At 40.2% G+C, this 23,901-nt stretch overlaps 1 protein-coding gene across 1 annotated transcript in view; it reads left to right on the top strand.

The window, feature by feature from the left end:
• ofcc1 (orofacial cleft 1 candidate 1) overlaps window positions 1–22,723 on the top strand; it is a 73,820-nt gene extending 51,097 nt beyond the window's left edge. The window contains exons 10-12 of the mRNA XM_065288009.1: window positions 14,987–15,169; window positions 22,026–22,140; window positions 22,520–22,723. Coding sequence (XP_065144081.1) covers window positions 14,987–15,169; window positions 22,026–22,140; window positions 22,520–22,590 — 369 coding nt within the window. The 3' untranslated portion in view covers window positions 22,591–22,723. The remainder of the gene's footprint in view (window positions 1–14,986; window positions 15,170–22,025; window positions 22,141–22,519) is intronic.
• The last annotated feature ends 1,178 nt before the right edge of the window (window positions 22,724–23,901 follow it).

The following is a 23,901-nucleotide window of genomic DNA, read 5'->3' as shown; positions in this document are numbered from 1 at the left end:
CAAATTTCTGTCAAAACCGTTCTATTTCATCATAAACAATCTGAATACATGGCTTTAAGTGTAAAATACCCAACTTGTCCTTTAAAATTAAATCATTGTTGAGCCACAACATTGTCAACATACCATACTTGTACTGCGCTGATTTCCAAAGACTGCTGCACAGTGGCGGTGATAGGGTTTTGTACTCAAACAACGCTAAGAAAGAGCTTACGAATGGGCCCGACCGACCTTACGAAAGTGTGACTTACAGAAGATATACTTAGCGTACAAACATTTTGGGAATCGTGCCATAGAGTTAAGAGAGAGGTTTAGGAATAGGTTAAGAACTACTTATAGCGATAAGAACGTTTTGGGGAACCGGGCCCTGTGCTTTTTTTCTCTTAGTGTCAGAAGATGATCTCCTGTGAATTTGTGAAAAGTTTTCATGTGTTTTGGTTGAGATATTGAACAAAGAGTCTTTTGGAGGCATGAAAGTAAATTTCTTTATCTTATGTTTTTTATTTCTGAGTTGAGTGTGTAAGTCACCAAACCAACCTGATGTTATTGCACTTTTTTGTGTAATTGTACGATAACAATAGGTTCCACAAACAAACTTTAAGTGTTCATTTGTAACAGAGTTCTGTTTGTTGATTATGTTTTTTTTATCTAACTTAAATATTTTTTGAATATAGTTTGTGCTCTGCTCTCCCCTACTAATATAGGTGTACTTTTTCATAGTGTCAGGGATGGGGAAGACAGAACCCAAGTGCAGACAGCTCTCAACCAAAAATACTTTTATTATATAACAAAAACACCCTCGAGGGGGTAAAAAAGGCAAGAATATAAATGATAACATACAACAAGACATGGCAAAACAAAACAAAACAGGATCCATGGCAGTGACACACACAATGATCCGACACAGGACATCACACACAATGGCCCTCATTTATCATTCTTGCGTAGAAACGGGCGTATATGTTGGCGTAAGATTATGCTTACACTCCTCTCACCGCCTGATTTTTATGAAACTGTGCGTACCGTAGATATTCAGGTGTACGCAATATCTGCCCTTCATAAATGCCGCGGCCGAAAACGAGCGTCATTAGAATAACAAGCCCATATAAATTCAAGTCTCCGCCTCCCCCACGCCCTCATTTTACGCCATTGACACACGAAAGACGGCAAAGAAGAGAATCCGGGGAAGTGAAAAGAAACCAAATTGTTTTATTTGGCAGTTTAAAGAGTGGGATTAAAGACACATTAATAATTGGATGACAATTTGTAATATTCTTATTATTATTTTTATTATTAATTGATATTTAGAAGAATAATTATTTATTCTTATTATTATTTACTGTTGCCTACATCTAAATTCTATGTCTGCTTAATGGTTCAGTTAATTTTTTTATATAATATTTTAAAATGATGTAGTAACTTTTGTAGTGTGTTGTTCTGTATTTACATACAGTTGTTTGTTAGCTTAGATCCAGTTTGATACGGAGCTCCGGATATAATTCAAATTAACAATTTGTTTCCAAGACATCCACATGTTTTTCATAATTTGAAGTAATAATAATTGTAATAGTAATTACGAAATATTCTAAATATTATAATAATTAATTCCAAGGAACAAACTGTTGAATATTGGGAACAAATTCTAAATTTATGGCCATACTTTAGACTAAATAAGAAAAAGAAGTGTCCATAGCATAAAAAATTATTCGTGGCCATAATTTTGTCCGCATGTCATCATGATCGGATTTACGGCTCCATTCAACACAAGCATTTTACCTTACCTCATCTGTATTTATTTATCATCGAATGGTACGTAACTAGCTTACCTTTTATTGCATTACCATGTTTTCGTAGCACATCCTTGTGCTTTCTTGCAATGTGCCGCTTCAGATTCCAGGAAGAATATTTGCTAACTCTTTACAGTCTCTCCGCAGTCCCTTTCAATTTTTTCTTCCTGCTCAATCTTAACTTTGATTTTTACTTTACATTTATGTATAAGGCTTGAATTCCATAACTTATTGCTAGACGTTTTTACAGATTATCGAACTAGCAAATTATCAAAGGGCGTTCTGGGTTCAACGAGCGGTGCTGAGGGAGCGGAATTTTCGGAAAGGCGCTTTGATGGTAATATTACCGCACCGCTCAACGCTCCGCTCCCACTAAGCTCCGTTCACATGCTCGCTCTGAAACATAAGGTAAAGCGCAAAGGCTCTCAACTGAAGGAATACATATGCATACAAATCAAATGCTTTGGTAAAGTCTCAAAAATTAAACATTGAACATTGTTGCATAAAAATAAACACTGAAGTTTATAATTACTATGTTTTTTACAGTGGGTCATAATATATCATATATTTTAGTTTGTCAGTACGTTTTGTGGTGTTAGGAAGTTTTTGCGCATTTCTGCACTAACTCAAAATGTGCGTACACCACCTCCTGAGCTGGCGTAGGATTTGAGCGTGCCGTACGCCAATGTCCATATTGATAAATCTCAAAGTCACCGTGGTTTTGGGTGTACGCAAGGTGTACGCTGGAAATTTGGTGTACGCACTTTTGATAAATGAGGGCCAATGGCTTTAAATAGGGAAGAACTAAACTAGTGAACGAGGACACACAGGTGAAGGGTGTAAACTAATAATGAATAATTAACAAGGCAACGAGGGGGCGGGGTCAAGACTTAAGACAGGAGAGCACGAGGCACAAAAAACACAAACACAGGCAACGTGACTCTCCACACAAAACAAGACAACAGTGAGGGCTGCCATGATCCTGTCACATGAAACACATAAGACATACAGGGCTGACAGGATCATGACACATAGGGTAGCACCCTATTGACAGATATTGTACCCTTAATTCTGAGAAAGTACAGTATATTGTATACCTACACAGAATATGGTGATAGATGATTGATCCTAAATCATATATAGATAGAGGTCTTCATTTTTTTATTGCCTCTCATTATCTTGTGCTGTTAAAATGACCCAACTGCTGGGCTGTTTCAACTCATGGTTGATTGAAAATAACCCATCATTGTCTTCTGTCCAGTAGTGACCAGTGTCGGTGTGAAATTATTTTTACAATTTTTTTGCGATCATTGTTTTTTCATCCGTAATTGAACAGTAGCATAAACATGGTATTTGGCCTGTTAATGCCTTTAGTGGACACTGCAAAAAAATGATTTTCAATAATTTTTTTTTACGAAAGTATTTTTTTCTTGTTTTCAGTAAAAATATAAAAAAAATCTTAAATTAAGATGCCTTTTCTTGATGAGCAAAACAACCCGAGAAAATAAGTCTAGTTTTTTAAGTTTTTTTTTTATTTAAATTAAAAAAAATGTGCTTGTTTTATGCACAAAATCACTTACATTTGATACATTTTGTCTAAAAACTAGACTTATTAATAGACTTAATTTTTAGCTATTCTTACTGAAAACAAAATACTAAGAATTTTTTTCTTGTAAATCATTTTTTTGCAGTGCAGTGCAGAAAATGATATGACAAGAATAAGGTCTAAATGTAACTGGCCCCTCTAACAGTACAACTGGCCCCAGATTGGCCCTCCCAGTTGAAATGGTCTAGATCTGCCACTGATAGTGACCCAACCCTGGGCTAAAAACAACCCAGAACATTTTAGTGTATATTTACAGTATACTGTGTTTATTCAAAAAACAGCAGAGACAAGCTATAAACGAAAATGAAACATAACTGAGATCTCTATTTAACATCCTATAAAGGATCTATTTCAGCACAGTCTCTGGTAAACAAATATCTCCTTTGGGTATCTGTATGTCTGTGTAACTGAATGCTGATTTCTTTGTACATTAGTGTTTTTATTTGTATTGGAGAATAGCTTATCCCAGTAAATCAGCCTTGTGGCCCCTGAATGCTCTCACTGGCCCCATATTAACTCTGCGTTGATCTCCTTGTGTCTGCCCATCATAGTCTGTCTATAGTTTGCCCATCATACTGTTCCAGGCCTGGCATGTGCAACTTCCACATAAATAACCCAGGCTGTCCGCCACACACACACACACACACACACAGGCTCATTCAAATGCACCTGTCAACGTGATGAAGCACTCGCCCGCAGGGAAGCATTGTTTACATTTTCACTCCACTCTTTGCAAAAGTGAGATTCTAATTATTTTCCCACTGTAAATTAATGCCAAGTGGGACAGAACTGAGAAGCGGCAGATTCCAGCGGCAGAGCGGCACTCTCTATATAAACTGCTGTGAGGGAGGTGGACGGGTAGTTCAAGAGTGGAAGGTCAATAGAGCAGAGGTGCTTAGGGTAAAAAAGATACAGTACAGTAAAGAGTGCTAGGGAAGCTACTAAGAATACACTAATGTCTTAAAAAATATTTTTTGGAGGAGTAAAGCAAAAGTCTGCAAGTGATCCAAAGTTGGTGTACGTTATTTATTTGTTCCCTTACTGGGTCCGGTTGCACTTTTAAAATTTCAGTTTGGTCCATCTGGTTTGATTTCTGACTGCACCAGTTCTTTCCAGAACCTCAAACTATATCTTACGCATCTCTGTCAATCAAGAGCTCTGTTCAATCTTTTGTCAGTGTGTAAGAGGCTGTGAAATGCATCTCTATGATCTCCAGAACTTTACTCTTCTGAATAATCAGATTATTTATACAATCTGGAAGTGAGAAAATTAAGAAACATTATAGCAGTAGAAAATTATATCAGCAGAGAAAATACTTGTTGTAAGTTCACATGATTTTAATTTTTGCTTTTAATTTGTTCTGAGACCGTTTCTAACACTTGATCACTTTTTTAAATATGCACTTTTTGATAATTAGTCATATTTTTATTCCACAGGAATTCACTAAATATAAATTCTAATTTTTTGTTTAAGTAAACTCGGCTCTCTCTTCTGACTCGGACACTGCAGTAATTATTAATCCATTAAACCGCTGTTTTTATACTCACTGGCCCGCGTATTCGGTTGTGAGGAGGCACTTGCACTTAAATAATGCACTTATCAAATTTTGGATATCCATTTTTACAAATATGGAGATGCGTAATCTCATTTGCTTGGGTACTGGCAGAGACTCATTTGAGTAGAGTGAAACACCAGCCGCTGTTTATACTTCCTGAATCTCCTTCTCGTCTCTCCGTTTGCTGTAACGCCTGCAAAATCTGAATTTATGTTGCGGCTGGGAGACGTGGTTTGATGTTTATAGTCCTCAAAGAAGCAATGGCTGTCTCTCCAGATTCAAATAAAGAGACTGATATGGACTCTATCAGATTTCTGAATACAGACGTCCACAATAAATCGCAGCTTGATTGGCTGGAATTAGGTTAGTTCACTTGAATGCTATCTGCTTAATCCACAGATGGGTTCCCTGAGAACAGACAGACATTGAGTCGAGCACTTACCGACAGCGCTAAGAAAATGCTGGAGAAATGCATCCGGCAAGCCATTTCTAGCCTTATACAACATTTCAGACAAAATTTACATAAAATACTATGATGCTTGCTAAGAATGCTGACTGCGTGTTTTAATATTCCTAAAAAAGTCTTTATTATTTATTTATTTATTTCTATTATTAATGGGATAAAAACTAATCGCAGCTAATCGCATACAAAATAAAAATGAGTTTTTGCTAAATATATGTGTGTGCTGTGTGTAATTATTATGTATATATAAATATATACATACACACGCACACGCACGCACGCACATTCTGGTTTCCATGTTTTTTGGGGACATTCCATAGACGTAATGCATTTTATTCTGTACAAACTGTATATTCTATTCCCCTTACCTGCCCCATTCCCTAACCCCAACCATCACAGGAAACTGTCTGATACCTTAGATTTTCAAGAAACATCATTCTGTTTGATTTATTAGCTTGTTTCCTCATGGGGACATCAAAATGTCCCCACAAGGTCACAAAAATACTGGTATTCCTATCTTTGTGGGGACAATTGGTCCCCCCAACGTGATAATTACCCGGCCGCACGCACGCACGCACGCACGCACACACACACACACACACACACACACACACACACACATGTTGGTGTACTGTATGTGGTTTACGGGGACATCTCCATAGACGCAATGCATTTTATACTGTCCAAACTGTTATATTCTATTCCCCTTACCTACCCCAATCCCTAACCCCAATGTCACAAAAACCTGTTGCCAGTCTTTAATCTATGAAAAACTACCATTTAGTATGATTTTTTAGCTTTTCCGTTTATGAGGACACTCTCTGTGTCCCCGTAAACCACCTTTATAGCATAATAAACATGTTATTATACACTATTCATGTCCTCGTAAACACACACACACACACACACACACACACACACACATATATACATATATAATGTGTACATGTATGTGTCTCTGTTTATTTTACATAATAATTACACACAGTGTACACACATAAATTATGCAAAAATGCACTTTTATTTTGTATGCAATTATTCATGATTAATCTTTGCCACTAATTTTTATTCCTGTTCTATTCTGTGTATTGGGTATTTTTCATGTAAAGCTGCTTTGAAAATTGCAACAACAAAAAAATCGCTATATAAATAAATGTGAAATTTCCTATCTGAACACAAAGTTTCCATTAACAAATATATTCATTATTTTATATCTACTGTATATGGGTCCCGTCCCAACACCTTGAGTTTTTGGAGTTTCAATATGTTGAGTCCATTATGAAAAGAAGATATGATTTTAATATAAAATTATTTATCTGTGTTCACCTGATGAAAGTTTGGACTGGATCAGACAAATGAGACATTTTTTTTTTTTTCACTATTTTATTAACTTTCTTCAAAGTCTGATTGACCCTTAAATTAGCCTAATTATGCAGAGTCTTCTTGGGAAAACTAGAACTAGAGGTCTTCACGGGTCCACTTAGATCCGAAAACCTGAGGTCCGACCCGAGACCCGATCGGGTTCGGGTCTAAAAGTTTCATATGTGCCTCGGACACGGGTCGGGTACAATAATAGCGGCATGGGGTCTCGGGTAATTTAAAAATGTGTTTTTTTTTTTACGGACCCGAGAAGACCCGAACTCTCTCACCTGTGTGCGTCAATGTCCTTTTCAAACCTCTCATCTATTTGCCAAGAGCGCTTGCGACATTGTGTGGTTGTCGGAAGGTTCATTTTCGTTGAGAAACATGTCAGTCAATTATAAATGTACATTTTAGCGGTTACGTTGGTGTCGTCGTCAGATAACAAAGTAAATCGAATGGAGCAGCTCGCCAAATTGGTTGCAAGGCCACCGGAGTTTCTTTCTGTCTGACTGCTGCGCGTGGGTCTGCAGAATGCACACACGTCAGTGCCGTTTACATTCGGTTCCAGTCATTTTCCAGTCGGTTCCTTACGCTGCACGGCTAACCTGCCCCGGGGCAGGTTATGTTCTGGATTCGAGATCTGAGACTGCAGTTTGACCAATCAGCTGCGAGCAAAGAAATATATAGGTGACGTAACTACTAGCGTCTCCGTGCAAACTTTATTTATTTGTATTTTTTTATTGAGCATATTCAAATACAAACATTAAGGCATATTTAACAATCACTATTTTTCGTGTTGATACCGCATTTAAAGAAAAAAAAAAAAAAGGAAAAAACTAAGAAAAAACAAAAAGAAAAGGAGGGTGATTAATATTAAACATCAAAAGCAGAAATAAGTCTCAGGGGTCTCCACGCAAATTGTTAGAGCACTTCGTAGAGAGAGTTTTTAGTTTTCCCTTGCCCAGTTATTTGTATGAAATATCTAGATTTTCCACGGAAGGAATCTCTTATCTTTGCAAACTTCTAGCCTCACATAAGAAATGTATTACGTTGAATCCGTGCCCTTACTGTACCGTAAATGTTGTGTATTGCGTTGCGCTTTTTTGCAAGTGGTACACACTTGTATGCGGTCGATGGGGAAAACACGGTTTGTGGAACCATGCGCAAGGTGGTCCTCGCACTGTAAGAAAGCCTACATTAACAGCTTCATAGTTCCCCGGACATTTCCCGACCATGTCTTTAAAAGACGGCTATTTCGCTCTTGAAATTAATCTTCATACTTTTGTATAATTAACTCATGCTCCTCCGCTAAAAAAATACACTGCTCGTACGTGCTCTCTCTATTTCTATTCCGATTGGTTGTTCGGTGCCGACGTCACTCTTTTATGTGTACGCGCGGGGGGAGTAATCATAGCCTAAAGATCAAAGCCTGAGTTGACAGAGAAAGTTGATAAGCCGCTTCATGGGACCAATAAAGCCTGATTGCATCGGTTTGGTTTTGTCAACTCAAAACCAATTCTGTAACCCCGAGTTTGTTCAGCTACCTTCATGGTATAGGCCCCTGGATTACTGTAATGGCCTTTACATAGGTATTAGTCAGGCCTCTCTCTCTCTCTCTCTCTCTCTCTCTCTCTCTCTCTCTCTCTCTCTCTCTCTCTCTCTCTCTCTCTCTCTCTCTCTCTCTCTCTCTCTCTCTCTCTCTCTCTCTCTCTCTCTCTCTCTCTCTCTCTCTCTCTCTCTCTCATTGTGAGTAAACCCACAATGTCACAGAGAAAACATGCAAACTCGACATAGAAAGGTCTCTTGACCAAAGTCTTTGTCTGACTCAGACCTTGAACCAGAGACCTTTTGCTGTGAGGCAACAGTGATGCACGCATACCTGTAAACACTGTGCCGCCCTCTACACTGAACACACACTTCTCAATCATGGTAACAATTAGCAAACATCACTCTAAATACAACATATAACTAACATTAACAACATAAATATAGCCAGCAAACATTAAAACCGTTATCATTTTAAATTAACATCAACCAAAGAAGTGAACACGCCACAATGCATGCTGGGAACTTTCAGACCATTGTTTTTGTTTTGTTTTTTCTTCAAATTACTCAGTTTGGCAAGTTGGGAAACAATTTGGACAAACACTTACGAATTTATCTAAGTACAATCAAAAAATTTTATTTGTTAGTAGGATGATTATGCTTATTTCATTCAGTTAACACAAAATAATAAATTGATACAAAAAGTTTTTTTTTTGGATTTTTTTTAAAGTACAGTATCCCTAGTTTAAACAGGCATGACAAGATGGCAGAGACATTAAAAATTTCACTTGTGAAGCAGTAAACATCGGATCCTACAGTATCTGTCAGGCCACACATGAACCGACCGCTCTCACAACAGGTCTTAAGTGTTTGCAATTTGCCCTGTGATGTCTTTCTAATGCCATTTGATGTGTCATGTGAAAATCCTCAATGCCTCAATCCTGCAAAGTCTCTCTAGGCAGCCTGTATTTAAGTGGTGTCTAATTACATGCAGTAATGACTCTCAAACTCCTAACTAGCACAACTCGTATTTAGCCAACAGTCTTAAGTAGTTGGAAAATCATGACATGGTTGCAGAGTGAAATTAAAGTTCTCGTTCGCTTTGACCCTGCTTGACAAGGCCTGTGTTTTTTCAGAGCAGTTGTAATTACAGAGCCAATTAAGGGGTCACCTTGAGTTTATAAACTTGACTGCAGACTGAAAAACTTCCTGGTGAGAGAGGGTAAAGAGAAGCACAGAGAGAGAGAGAGAGAGAGAAAGTGAGTCATGTGGGAATTACCATTTTTACCATCAATAAACCATTTTAATGTGATACAAGAGCTTTATCTTAACTTTATCACATAACCCTGACAAAAGCTTACTGTACAATACAAGGAAGTGTGATTTTATCATGACAATGTAAATGTAATGTAAATGTTTAAGTATCGTAGTGTTTTGTTAGTGGCTACAGAATGAAGTGTATAAAGAAAGTAGCGTGCCGTGTCAGTGCATTCCTACACATGGATACTATATGTACAAAATAGTGTGCGTGTATCTGTGTTTGAGGCCAGAAAGAGTGTGTACAGTATAACTAGTGTGTGATTCAGGCCCAGCTGGGGGAGAGCCACGATGATCTTCACACACCAATGCATCTGAAATGCATGACCTATATACCATGCTACATCCTCTGCTTGTTTGTTGTGTATCAGAGCAGGGAGGTACATTACAGGTATATGTCACAGGTCGGGGTGGACCCAGATGTAAATAAGGTCACGCCCCTTTCTCCACCTCGAGGAGATTCCCAAAGCCACCCCAATGACCAGACACACAAGGTAAGCATAAAATTAAAATATCCTTTATTAAATTACTTAAAAATATTAAATAGGGAAGGGGAAACGGGGGACTTAAAACAATGGCCACTCTAGGCTCTCCTCCACCACCACTGTATCTTCACACAGTCCATTCTCCTCATGTTCCTTCTCGTTTTCTGTTCTCTCCTCAGGAGGCCACTAGGGCACAAAGACACTGTTACTGAGACTCCGAGTATTTCTCGCCTCCTCTGCTGGTTACAGCTTTCTGGGTAGGTATCACGTTCACAATTTGTTCTTCGATTATTCACTCTCGTTCTGCTCTCTCTCCACAGGTGGCCGCTAGGACACAAAGACACTGTTACTGAGACTTCGAGTAATTCTCACCGGCTCTGCTGTTTACAGCTTTCTGGGTAGGTATCACGTGCACAGTTTGCTCTTCAATGATTCACTCTCGTTCTGCTCTCTCTCCACAGGTGGCCGCTAGGACACAAAGACACTGTTACTGAGACTTCGAGTAATTCTCACCGGCTCTGCTGTTTACAGCTTTCTGGGTAGGTATGGCTCTCCTCCGTAGGTCAACAGAGGGGCGAAGGTCACACACCACCTCACCGGGTCGAGCGCTGCCCTATCTCCAATGCCCATAGGCCGATCGATTCCTAGACGGGGGCGCCCTTTTCGTAGAGACCACGGGGCGGCGGACCCTTTCGCCTCTGACTCTGCGACGAAAACAGACACAGGTAAGTTCACACCACGAAATGGTTTCCAATGGTTTACTCACGGTCACGGACAGCTCTTAGTCTGCGTCTCTTCGCACTCCAAACAGCACACTATTTATAGTAACAGTGGTTTCTGTAGTCGTTGGCCTCTCCGTCCTCTGCCCAGTGGAAGAAATTGGATGATGCGGGGCTTCGTCTACAAGACACACAGCAACCCACAGCAATACACAGCACCACTCCAAACGTGAAAAAGATTTATTACACCGTCTCACTCACCACACTATAAGTGCACCACAACAAGGGAAGCGCCCGGTGTCCTCCACTGCGCTTGGGCTACGATAAGGCGATGGGAAATACGACCACAATAAGTCTCGTTGCGGTGGCTGTTTGAAGTTGGACTTCTCACGGCTCGCCCACCACACTCTTATAGGGGTAGGGCCGCCCTCCTTCTCCTGGAGGTTTCCAATAGTTATACAAGTTAACTTTTGCCAGTTACTCCACACAAAAAGGGTATACTCACGGCGAATAGCCTTTGTTTACGTTGTACCAGAAGGTCAATTTTCTTCCTGCTTTACTCCTTCAGTATTGGTTAGCACAAAGTTCCTTCTTACCCATAGGGTTTTCCTGTTTACTCCAGCAGGTCCACAATAAAGACTACGACGAGAGAGAGAGAGAACCACAGACAGCCACCACGTCCAAAAATGAGCACAGCTCCGCTTTCCAGCACACACTAAGCACAGGCTTGACAGCACAATGCTCTCTTCGGGGTGCTCCTTTTCTCCACTCACGTATCGCCTTTCTTTCACCCCAGGCAGCTCCTGTCTTCTTTCCGCGCGCTTCTAGCGCAGCCCGGATCAACAGAGCCTGCGGGCTCTTCAAAAGGTACGTATTTACCTCTCCTGCCCTAAGCAGAGGAGCTCTCCCCGTGTCAATCCCCCTCTCGTGCCCGAACTCCCGAACTGTGATCTAACTGTGCTTTATATACTCCTCTCTGTACTTCAGTCATCCAATTGCCCAGCGATCTCTTCAACTAGGCACAGCTGTGCCCAATCGGCTGATTACAGCCTCCGCGACTCTGCCGGATGTCCGGTGTTTCCGTTCTTCGGTCTGGGCGGAAACATCCGGGCGGAACCAAAGTTTCCCGACTTTTGGTTCCGCCCAAGAGATCGTCACCTTGTGACATCCTCCCCCGCCAATCCGTTCTCGTCCCGAGAACGCGTTGTTTAGGGACTGATAGGGTGTTGATGGGAGCTTTTCTTTAAAAAAACGTGGTAGGCCATTGGGGGACCTTGGTCTCAACCCGAGGTGCCCTGCCGACTACGCCAAATCTGTCACAGGTCGGGGTGGACCCAGATGTAAATAAGGTCACGCCCCTTTCTCCACCTCGAGGAGATTCCCAAAGCCACCCCAATGACCAGACACACAAGGTAAGCATAAAATTAAAATATCCTTTATTAAATTACTTAAAAATATTAAATAGGGAAGGGGAAACGGGGGACTTAAAACAATGGCCACTCTAGGCTCTCCTCCACCACCACTGTATCTTCACACAGTCCATTCTCCTCATGTTCCTTCTCGTTTTCTGTTCTCTCCTCAGGAGGCCACTAGGGCACAAAGACACTGTTACTGAGACTCCGAGTATTTCTCGCCTCCTCTGCTGGTTACAGCTTTCTGGGTAGGTATCACGTTCACAATTTGTTCTTCGATTATTCACTCTCGTTCTGCTCTCTCTCCACAGGTGGCCGCTAGGACACAAAGACACTGTTACTGAGACTTCGAGTAATTCTCACCGGCTCTGCTGTTTACAGCTTTCTGGGTAGGTATCACGTGCACAGTTTGCTCTTCAATGATTCACTCTCGTTCTGCTCTCTCTCCACAGGTGGCCGCTAGGACACAAAGACACTGTTACTGAGACTTCGAGTAATTCTCACCGGCTCTGCTGTTTACAGCTTTCTGGGTAGGTATGGCTCTCCTCCGTAGGTCAACAGAGGGGCGAAGGTCACACACCACCTCACCGGGTCGAGCGCTGCCCTATCTCCAATGCCCATAGGCCGATCGATTCCTAGACGGGGGCGCCCTTTTCGTAGAGACCACGGGGCGGCGGACCCTTTCGCCTCTGACTCTGCGACGAAAACAGACACAGGTAAGTTCACACCACGAAATGGTTTCCAATGGTTTACTCACGGTCACGGACAGCTCTTAGTCTGCGTCCCTTCGCACTCCAAACAGCACACTATTTATAGTAACAGTGGTTTCTGTAGTCGTTGGCCTCTCCGTCCTCTGCCCAGTGGAAGAAATTGGATGATGCGGGGCTTCGTCTACAAGACACACAGCAACCCACAGCAATACACAGCACCACTCCAAACGTGAAAAAGATTTATTACACCGTCTCACTCACCACACTATAAGTGCACCACAACAAGGGAAGCGCCCGGTGTCCTCCACTGCGCTTGGGCTACGATAAGGCGATGGGAAATACGACCACAATAAGTCTCGTTGCGGTGGCTGTTTGAAGTTGGACTTCTCACGGCTCGCCCACCACACTCTTATAGGGGTAGGGCCGCCCTCCTTCTCCTGGAGGTTTCCAATAGTTATACAAGTTAACTTTTGCCAGTTACTCCACACAAAAAGGGTATACTCACGGCGAATAGCCTTTGTTTACGTTGTACCAGAAGGTCAATTTTCTTCCTGCTTTACTCCTTCAGTATTGGTTAGCACAAAGTTCCTTCTTACCCATAGGGTTTTCCTGTTTACTCCAGCAGGTCCACAATAAAGACTACGACGAGAGAGAGAGAGAACCACAGACAGCCACCACGTCCAAAAATGAGCACAGCTCCGCTTTCCAGCACACACTAAGCACAGGCTTGACAGCACAATGCTCTCTTCGGGGTGCTCCTTTTCTCCACTCACGTATCGCCTTTCTTTCACCCCAGGCAGCTCCTGTCTTCTTTCCGCGCGCTTCTAGCGCAGCCCGGATCAACAGAGCCTGCGGGCTCTTCAAAAGGTACGTATTTACCTCTCCTGCCCTAAGCAGAGGAGCTCTCCCCGTGTCAATCCCCCTCTCGTGCCCGAACTCCCGAACTGTGATCTAACTGTGCTTTATATACTCCTCTCTGTACTTCAGTCATCCAATTGCCCAGCGATCTCTTCAACTAGGCACAGCTGTGCCCAATCGGCTGATTACAGCCTCCGCGACTCTGCCGGATGTCCGGTGTTTCCGTTCTTCGGTCTGGGCGGAAACATCCGGGCGGAACCAAAGTTTCCCGACTTTTGGTTCCGCCCAAGAGATCGTCACCTTGTGACATATACACACACACACACACACACACACACACACACACACGCACACGCACACGCACACACACACACACACACACACACACACACATACGTGAATAACAGACACAAGGGACCTGCATACAATCATCAGACTCATAAAACATAATACCAGACCTGCTATGGTAATGAAGGATTGTTATATATCAACATCTAATAAAAATAATAATTTATACATTTTTCTGTTTTGCAGAAATTACCTCCTTTTAATTTTTCATTAGATTACATTTTTAGTCGTGTAAGAGATTAATGATCCCATTGTAAACAGGAAATGCAACACATTGTTTTGTGGAAAGTAGTATTTTACCGATGCACATTTAACAATTTGGCAAGCATATACTATCCTGGTACAGTGGTACAGGCGACTATTTTGTGTATACTTTCGTTTACTTTCACTCATTTAAGGATTAGTCTGTAAGAGGTTATTATAAGCTAGTGTGTGTTAATGTTTTATCGGGGTCAGAGGCTGCATGAGTCACGCAGAAACCCGACACGCCACATTCCTGCATCTCTCAGCTAGAGCTCATCACCTCACAAGCACAGCTGTAAATTACAGACCATTACTGTCAACTACCCGGGTTTAGATTCATCTCACAGAGTGCTGATCTGTGGCCGCAGGTAGGGCAGGTAATTGCGACAGGGTGAACATTTGTGCAAGCATGCAGTTGCACTCAGATCCACCCTTGACCTGAACACACATACACACACACATGCAGCTACATGAACACATAGCACACATAGTGTCTCTTTTACTTTCTTTGACTCAAACATCTGGTCTGATAATTCCAGCAATTCAGTAGTTCATGCCGATGTATATGTGTCTCAATAGGTGGCAGTGCATGATTACATCTGGACAGAGGAGGAGCCAGTTGCAGGATTGGCACCGCCTGCAGGTACACCTGTAACAGGGTGCGAGACCAGCACTCATCTGTCCATCTACACCCTTCACCTGAGCGGCCTACGCCAGCATTACAGGCACTTCCTGCGACAGCCTGATGGATCCATTATAGAGGTGAGCATCACAGAGAGCTTTGTCCCAAAACCCAGTAAGCTCCCTTGCTGTCTTTGAACATAGACAGCAGCTCTGTGCAACACAAACAGTTGATTCATACAGTATAAAGTTTAAAGTTAGTATGTTGCATCTTATTTCATAATGTATTCTATGTTTGCCTTTCAGTGAAGGGTACAGGAAATTGAGGATACTTAAAATGAAGTAAGATATCTCAGAAGGTTATTAACATTTGCATTTGTAGGGCACCTACAGGTATTTTGTACTGATATGCTATCTAGTTAGACTGCTCGCTAGGTTTTGGAACACAGCTAGTTCATCATTAATTTCCTTCTCTTCCTTTGTTTCCATCCAGGAATCTTAAATAGGATATATTCACAAAGTTTGCTTCTCTGTTTCACACATTAATAAATGTAGTTGAACAGCAGGGCGCAGACTGCTGTCCAGATTGCTGTCTAATTAAATGTACCACTGATTCTGCTTGGTAACAACTGCAAGCACATGAATTAACTCTCATCCCCCCCGAGAACAACCTGGATCATCCTAACAAAATTAATATTTTAGAACTTCCGTGTCAAAAACAGCAGATTTATGCGACGTGCGCGTCAACGGCTTGCTTGCAGGCAGTGCGGTCGGTTAATGGCGTCCTGAGCTGCTTTGTGACTGATGAGAACGCCACCGAACGCACGGCATATATATCAGTCTGAGGGGCGGCCCTCAAGTGCCACAAACACAAACACATCAGCGATGATCCTAAATGACAAATGAGCCAATGTGAATTCCTGAACTTTGTTCGTATTTAAGATACACAATTCTCTATACAAGCCTGGGTAACACTTTACAATAACGTTTTTTTTTTTTTTTTTACTTCTACAGCATTTATTTATTTTAGTTCATGTTAATTTCAGCATCTATTTATAAATTTTTATTAATATTGTGCAGTTACTAATGTTATCAGTTATAAATTTTCCTTTTAACAACTGTTGACATTAGTTAATGCATAATGAACTAACATCAGCTATTATATTGGCATTAACCAACATTAACAAAGATTAACAAATGCTGAAAAACCATTTTGCTCATTGCTAGTTTATGCTGGCTAATGCATTAACTAATGTTATTGCAAAGTGTTACCCAAGCCTTTTAAATACAGAAGTTTATCACTAAAATGAATTGTTATATATGAACGATTTTCTTTTTGTGTTGAAATCATTCTTCAACTAAAATGCATGCTGGACATTAAAGTAAAAACAACCTGCACTGACATATCTTAAAAATTTTCACTAGTCCATTTCACCCATACAGTCTTTACTGGTAAATTACTGTTAAATTGCATTTAACAGATTATGTGTGAACGGGACCTTTCTGGTAAATCAGTGCTGCTGATTTACCAGTAATAGAGGTTGTAAGATTACTAGTAATTTACTGGTAAGCGTTATTTTTGACTGGAGAATAAAGGCAAATTCACACTGATCCACCAATTTGGGTCACTCAGTACTGATGTATAAATGATATCTCACTGGTAAAAAGACGTAACATCACTGCATGTTTGAACAGCACATTTTTGTATTTACTGGTAAAGTCATTCTGGTAAATTCATGGTAATTTACAGAGATTACTGTGTGAAAGAGGCTACTGACATGCACACCTGTAATGTTTTTTTGTAAGTTATGTTCGTAAAAACTTGGTAAATGTCCTAACATAACCACTGATGCATAGTCTGGTAAACTAACTTTACGAACTTTAAATCATGTCCATGAAACTGCCCCATATCAAAGGATGCTGATATAGTTTTCCTTTAGAGTATCAGCTGACAAGTTCAAATTCCAGACATATTTTTATTTATATAGTATAACATAACCTGATTTAAACCTGGATAAGTCAATATAAAATGGCATTCACAAATTATTTTATTTGCATAGTTTGATGAATTTCTGTGTAATAGGGCTGGAAGACAGATAGGAAAGCCATTTCAAAAGTGGAGCAAGTTTTCATTGATCTAAAATGACATTTTATAAGATTTTTGTCTTTGAAAAAAATGTGCACTGATAATTTGTTTACAATAAGACCAGTGTATTAAAGAAGTAAATAGGGTTGGAATAAAAGTCCTGTGGACTTGATTTATCAGTATAAATTGTGAAGAAATGAAGAGTGTAGGTGGTTCAGCGGGGGAAAGTGTCAGGCCATATGTGAAGTGTATGATAGGTGTGGTAGTGGGCAGGCTGACACATGAAAGACGCTGATAACCTCAAAGCTGCCTACCCCAGGGCACAGGCAACAGCCATGCCAGCACCCAAACATCAGCAGACCTAAACACCCCATAATTCATCCCCAATCTATATAATGGTAGCGGCTCTCTGTGTTGTTCTTACTGGTCCTAGCAACACCAATCCTCAAGCAAATGACTAAATGTAATGTTGTTAGATATACAGTAACCAAAATTCAAATGGCTACTTATTAGGATTCAATTTAAAAACAGAAGCTGTTCAGTTAGAGACACACTGACACACTTAACACAGACCTGCTTTTACACCCTTTGGAGCATAGGAAAGCTTAAAGTGTAAAAGGATTTGAGGTGGACACTGGCAGTTTTCTGTATCTCAAATTGTAAATATTGCCTACTATCAATAATGATTAGAACTTAACTCCACTGACGTACTTCTGGTGAAATCTCAGGATATATTTATATTTATGCATTTAGTGACTTACAGTGTATTACAAGGTATACAGTATAGGTTTTTACCAATATGGGCCCTATTTTAATTATCTAAGCATTTTGTCTAAAGCGCATGGCCCACCGTCTAAGGGCCTGTTTACACGAGTACGCTCGAGGGTGAAAAGTAAAGAGTCTAAAGAGTAAAAACGCAAAAGTCTGCTCAAGGTGGCTCTCGTCGCGTACGCGTTTACGTCACAGGCATGCGCCAGTCCAGGAAAATAACAACAAACATGCCAGATTATTTCCATAAGTCGGACCTTCAGGTTGCCATAGCAGCTCTGATAAATATACAAGTCTTTCCAGCAGTTGTACGAATTATTCACAGCAAGTATTGATGAGAGAAGGCGCATTAATTACCTCATTGAAACTGTTAATGCGCCAATTCGTCGGAGGCCTGGGAGAACCAGGAAGAAAGTTGTATGCAGGCACATGGACTTGGTGTTGTTGTGTGTCAGTGCTTCACATTGCCACCTAGCCGCCTGGAGTGCATACTACATCGAATATCACACACTTTTGCGTCACCATATGCACGCAGATTTCCCCCTCAAAATGCTCGTATAAACGCGGAATAAAAAGTGATACCGCAACGCCACTTTTGCAGTTTCTTTTCAGATCGTTTCCATGTAAACGTAGCCTAAAATTATGTGTCCGAATCCACTTTTGCTAATTTAACAATGGGAAAATGGTTTGTGGGCCAAGTGCACAGTCTAAAGGGGTTGTTCCTATTCTCGTAATGAGTAATGGGTGTGTTTTGGGCGTAAGTCTCAGCTCTCATCCCCTTTAAAAGCCAGTTGCGCTGGCGCCATGCTGATTCCCTATTTAGATGGCAGAATTTGTAAACTAAAAAAGTAAGAAGACCACCAGTTTAAGATTGACGTAAAAAGTTGTGTTGTTTTTATTTGTATTGAAATGTTTATTTTTTTGTATTAAAACCTTTAAACGTTGTTTCCTTTCAGTCATAAGAGTAAAATTAGGAAGTTTTGAATTGCTGTAAATGGAAGGATAGCCTATATGACCAATCTCAAAGAATAATGTACAAATATCCAAGAAAAGGTTTGTACTCTTTCTTTGTAAAAAAAAAAAAAGATGTGTCAGCACTCGGATAGCACTGTGAGTGTTTTGAAAAGCATTACTTAAAAAGGTTCTCATCTCACCTTATCCACAGGAACAAAGTCATCATATACAATAAATCTGTGGGGTAGCATTTAAAAAACATTTAAAAATATATCCAATATTTCAATTTGTTTAAAGCAAAACATTTAATTACTTACCAGGCTACAGGTGAGGCAGCTCTTTACGCCTTCTAACATCTCATAATCAGTCCTCATTTAGAGACGCACTTGCGGTGACGCGATTGAGCGTCTGGTCCGAACTTTACTTCCGGTTTCATTTTTTTAATGGTGTGGCTAGTTGCTAAACTGAACTCTTGAACAAATACCTTATACCAATAACAAATGTTTTGGGTTCCTATGTAATCTATGTGTTGTTTATTTTGCTTGTTATATAAATAAACTTTGTTTAAAGTACTTTGTTGTTATTTATTCTTATAAATACTTCAAAATAGCAACTCACCAAAAATGTGCCTTAACACAACTCGTTTTCACCAATGTTTTTGCTATCCAAACAATGATGCCCTCAATGTGAAAATGAAAACTGGGTAACTTAGTTTTGGTAAACCATTCTCTGCAAGCATCTGGGAAAAAAAAAACTAATTGAAATTTGTCTCCCCTTGTGAGGTCAGAAGAGGATAATACCACCCCTTAATCTGCACTATCCAACAAAGGCACTGCTATTAACTGCAGAGATCAGCTCATATGCATCGAAAAGGACACACCTAAAAACGGCACATTTTTGCTCACACCTACAAAGTTGCAATTTTAACATGTTATATGAAACTATATGATATTTGAGCTAAATCTTCACATACGTACTCTGGGGACAGTCTTGTGAAATGCACTCTTTAATAATTACAGAGATAAGAAGACCCATAAAACTTTAATCATTTCTGGTGTTTGCATATCTGGACAATTCTTCACCTATTATAGATTGTAACGTTGGGTACAGCAAATACAGTAAATTCTGTACCATAAACTATATAGCAGTCTTGAGTCAAACACGAATGTTTGGCATGCATAGAGTCCATTAGGTGACTAAACTGAGAGTCAGCATATTTTGAGTATTGATTTTCATTTTGTGGAGCAACAACCTAAAAGAACAGCCCACAATTTAGGCAATTTTACTGTAAAAATCAGCCAATAAGCAACACTTAGTATTATCTAACTTGAATTGAAAACAACATGCATAGTAAATGTCATTGTGTTGCCAGACCACCATACAGTATATTAAGTACCAGGAATACCAGTCATGCAAAGCTAAACTGCAAGGGTTTGGGTCTGGAAATGCTAATAAAATGTATAGCTGTATTTCATAATAATGTATTTTTTGAGTATTTTATTTACTACATTTAATAGCATCCAGCTGGTCATGTGATCTCAATGTGGATACCATCATGAGGGACAGTAATAAAACCAATATTGAGTCTGTGCATCATTTAAACACATTTGCCATAAATGCTAGTCATTTGTTTTTATAAGTAAAAGTTTTACAAATTCTTAGCGTATGTTTACTGCAGAGCATTTGCTTTTTTTTAATAAGCCGTGTCAGCATGCAAAAGAAAAGAGTGCAGTTTAATCGGATTCCAGTTCCACACCAACTTTATGATGTTTCTATTAAAGTTAGGGTCGGCTTTAAAAACAAACATTACTTGGCAGATGTTTACTGCTCTCTGAGTAAATACACATTTGAGCAGATTTAAATGCGATACCGATACCTTCTTCCCTTCTGATTGGGCCAACATCCGCCTCATCTGCAGAAACAAGACGGCGCTGGACATAAACGCGTGCAAATTCATTAGGCCGTGTGCTAAAACGGCAGTAGGTTTATGTACTCGAGCGTACGTCTTTCCTCTCAGGCTAGCATTTAAGTGTCTACGGCCTCAGAAAGCGCCGTTCTGGCCAACTGTGCTGCATCATCTCTTGTTTCCATATGCCGACTGGAGCATATGTGAAGCCTGCCGCCACTTCTGTAAAACTTCCATTAAAAATGCACAACTACAGCTTCAACAGCTTGAGTATTACCTTCGCACAAATTATTAATGCTCGGCAAAACCGCTGATGAGCACCCAGCATGCATTAAACACACTCACTTATGCCAGCCGTTTTCATCATGTGGCTTTTGAGGTTTCGCAGCATGCGATGCTGTTTGTGTTTCTCTAAAACCTTTGTTTGTCCTTGAATGCTGCAAACTCTTTAAATAGATGTCACGTAACTGGAAATGCCTATTAAAAAAGATGCTAACATTTGCTAGTCCGTTTGTCTAAAAAAAACCACGGATAACAGATTTTCAGTAACAGCGGCGCTGTTCGCTATCTTTTGCACAGTAAACACCATCTTGTCTCATAAAACTGATCCACCAGGTTTGTGGTGAATAGGGGCAGTCAGGGATAGTTGTTTTTATCCCAAAAAGTATTCCCAGTTATTGTCAAAGAGGATTACTATTACAAGAATTCCCAGTCTCCCCAGTATCATATGAGTGAACTTTTAAAAAGATCTCTTTATCAGGTCACTATTTGCCCCCAGTGCAGTGGGTGAGGTAAGAACGATGACATTTTATGTTTCATTTCTTCATTTGGATAATAGTGAATTAAGATGCCTCGTTCACATTTATGAGTCAGTGCTCCGGACAGCCGACCGAAGTCAACATTGACCCAAATTAGCATTTGGATATGAAAAATTTAACCTTTAAAAGAATCCTGCAGCTACGGTCATTGACAAACTACATCAGTTCTTCTTACCGTCTATGCTTATAATTACTGTTCTGTAGGTTTGATTGGCTATGTCTCATATGCCATGGGGTCAATGTACCACTGCAAGCATTATGAAATCAAATATTTTGATTATATAAACTCAGAATCTCTCATTCGTTATTCAGAATGTCAGCTTGGTTAAGTCATGTGATGCTTTGAATTAAATGTTAGTTTAGATCTTCCCACCTGAATCACATTTCTACAGTTCAAGGGGTCCATGGTCATAACAAAAAAGTATGTGGAAATGGCTTTGTAGTTAATTGTGTGTTTTTTTGCAGGTGATGGAGAACTGTGAAATTCCAGTGCTTCAGAGGTCAGAGGTGCATGAAGAACACGAGAAGATGAAGAGTGCAACACATCTCAGAGAGAGGAAGAGGAGGAGAGCTGTCTGGCGTGAGTATCAACACTGAGACATTAAAATTCACATACACTTTAAAACAATGCTGGAATATTTTCAACCCAGCGTTCGGTCAAAAAGGGACGAGTCCAGCAGTTGGGTTGAAATGAACCCAGGAAATGTTTATAATTGACCCAACAATGGGTTGAAATATCCCAGCGAGCTGGGCTCGTCCCTTTTTGACCAAACGCTGGGTTGAAAAATGAACCCAGGAAATGTTTATAATTGACCCAACAATGGGTTGAAACAACCCAGCGAGCTGGGCTCGTCCCTTTTTGACCAAATGTTGAAAATAACCCAGCATTATTTAGTGTAACCATCTGGTGATAGTGAGTTTTGTTTGTTTTATAATAATGTTATGTGTGTCTGTTAAAGGTTCACACAGGGTTGAGCCTCTTGGAGGAAGTGTCTATGACTCCAGCACTGCAGTTAAAGAGCCCAGCTGATAACTTTAAATAACCACAAATAATAGCGTTTATTCATCTAGTTGTTTTTTAATCCCATAAACACTGTACAATGGAAGACAAAACTGAGGACGTGACTGAAAAAATATACGAAATAAACAAAACCTGTATTTTATACCAGTGTTGTTTTCGTCAACGATGACGATAGCGAAATTATTCGTTGATGCACCCTTTTTTATGAAGCTAACGTGACGATGACTAGCTAAAAATGTCTCTAAGAAAACATGACGAGACGCTTTCGAGTTTTCGCTGACGAGACGAGATGGAACAAAAATGATTATAAGTCTGACGTTCACAATGCATGTCATTTCTGCCTATTTTGCGTGACTGTTTTTAGCTAAAAAGTCTCAGCAATGCTGCCGCTTCCTATCCTTGTTTTGTGCACGCCCACCACCCGGCTGCTGCCATGCCGCGCATGCGCACCAGATTCGACACAACAACAACACACCTGCGGCTGTGGCCACAATCTAGGTGGGAAGAATACAACCAACCTCAAGCGGCACCTGAAGGCTCATCACGCTAATATTTTTTAAAAGGTAACTAACAAGTCACGCTGTTTTTTTATTTTATTTTTTTGGGCCATTTTTGCCTTTATTAGATAGACAGTAATTAAGGAGACGGCAGGAAAGTATAGGGTGATGAGAGGGGTATGGGATTGGCAAAAAACCTCGAGCCGGGATTCAAACTCGGGTGGCCAGAAGTGCATCTACACCATGTGTCGGAGCACCATCCACTACACCATAGGCTCCGACGCAAGTCACGCTGTTAACATATCATATACATTCAGTTTTACTCGACAATCGGCTTGCGAGACATTTCATGGTAAGCTTAAGGTTTTACATGTATCTACTTGTCAAACCTAAGCCCATTTCCAATACTTTTTGTGGTGTATTTAAATAACAAGGCAAGGCACGCGTTTCTCAACTTTATAAGCGAGGTCTCAGCGTAACACACAAACTCAACATGAGGGTATATCAAGCTCAACTTTTTTTGTTATGACATGCGCAGAAGGCACAATGACTAAAACAACGGAATGCCCTCAAGGACAACCTTAATGCACATTTTAATAGTATTAAATATGCCACACTTTTTAACCTAAAGTAATTTGTTAAAGACCTTTTTGCGTTTTCATCGACAAAACTTGACTAAAACAATCTAGTTTATAAGTGACTAAAATGTGACTAAAACTAAAAAGCATTTTCATCCAAAAGACTAAGACTAAAACTAAAAGGGCTGCCAAAAACAACACTGGTTTATACTGTATGCATTTTTCACACTTATACATTTGTAAAT

The sequence above is a fragment of the Paramisgurnus dabryanus genome, chromosome 22 (genome assembly GCF_030506205.2).
Source record: "Paramisgurnus dabryanus chromosome 22, PD_genome_1.1, whole genome shotgun sequence".
Lineage (NCBI taxonomy): Eukaryota > Metazoa > Chordata > Actinopteri > Cypriniformes > Cobitidae > Paramisgurnus > Paramisgurnus dabryanus.
The sequence above is the reverse complement of the archived record's forward strand: the minus strand, read 5'-3'. Positions and strand labels throughout refer to the sequence as shown.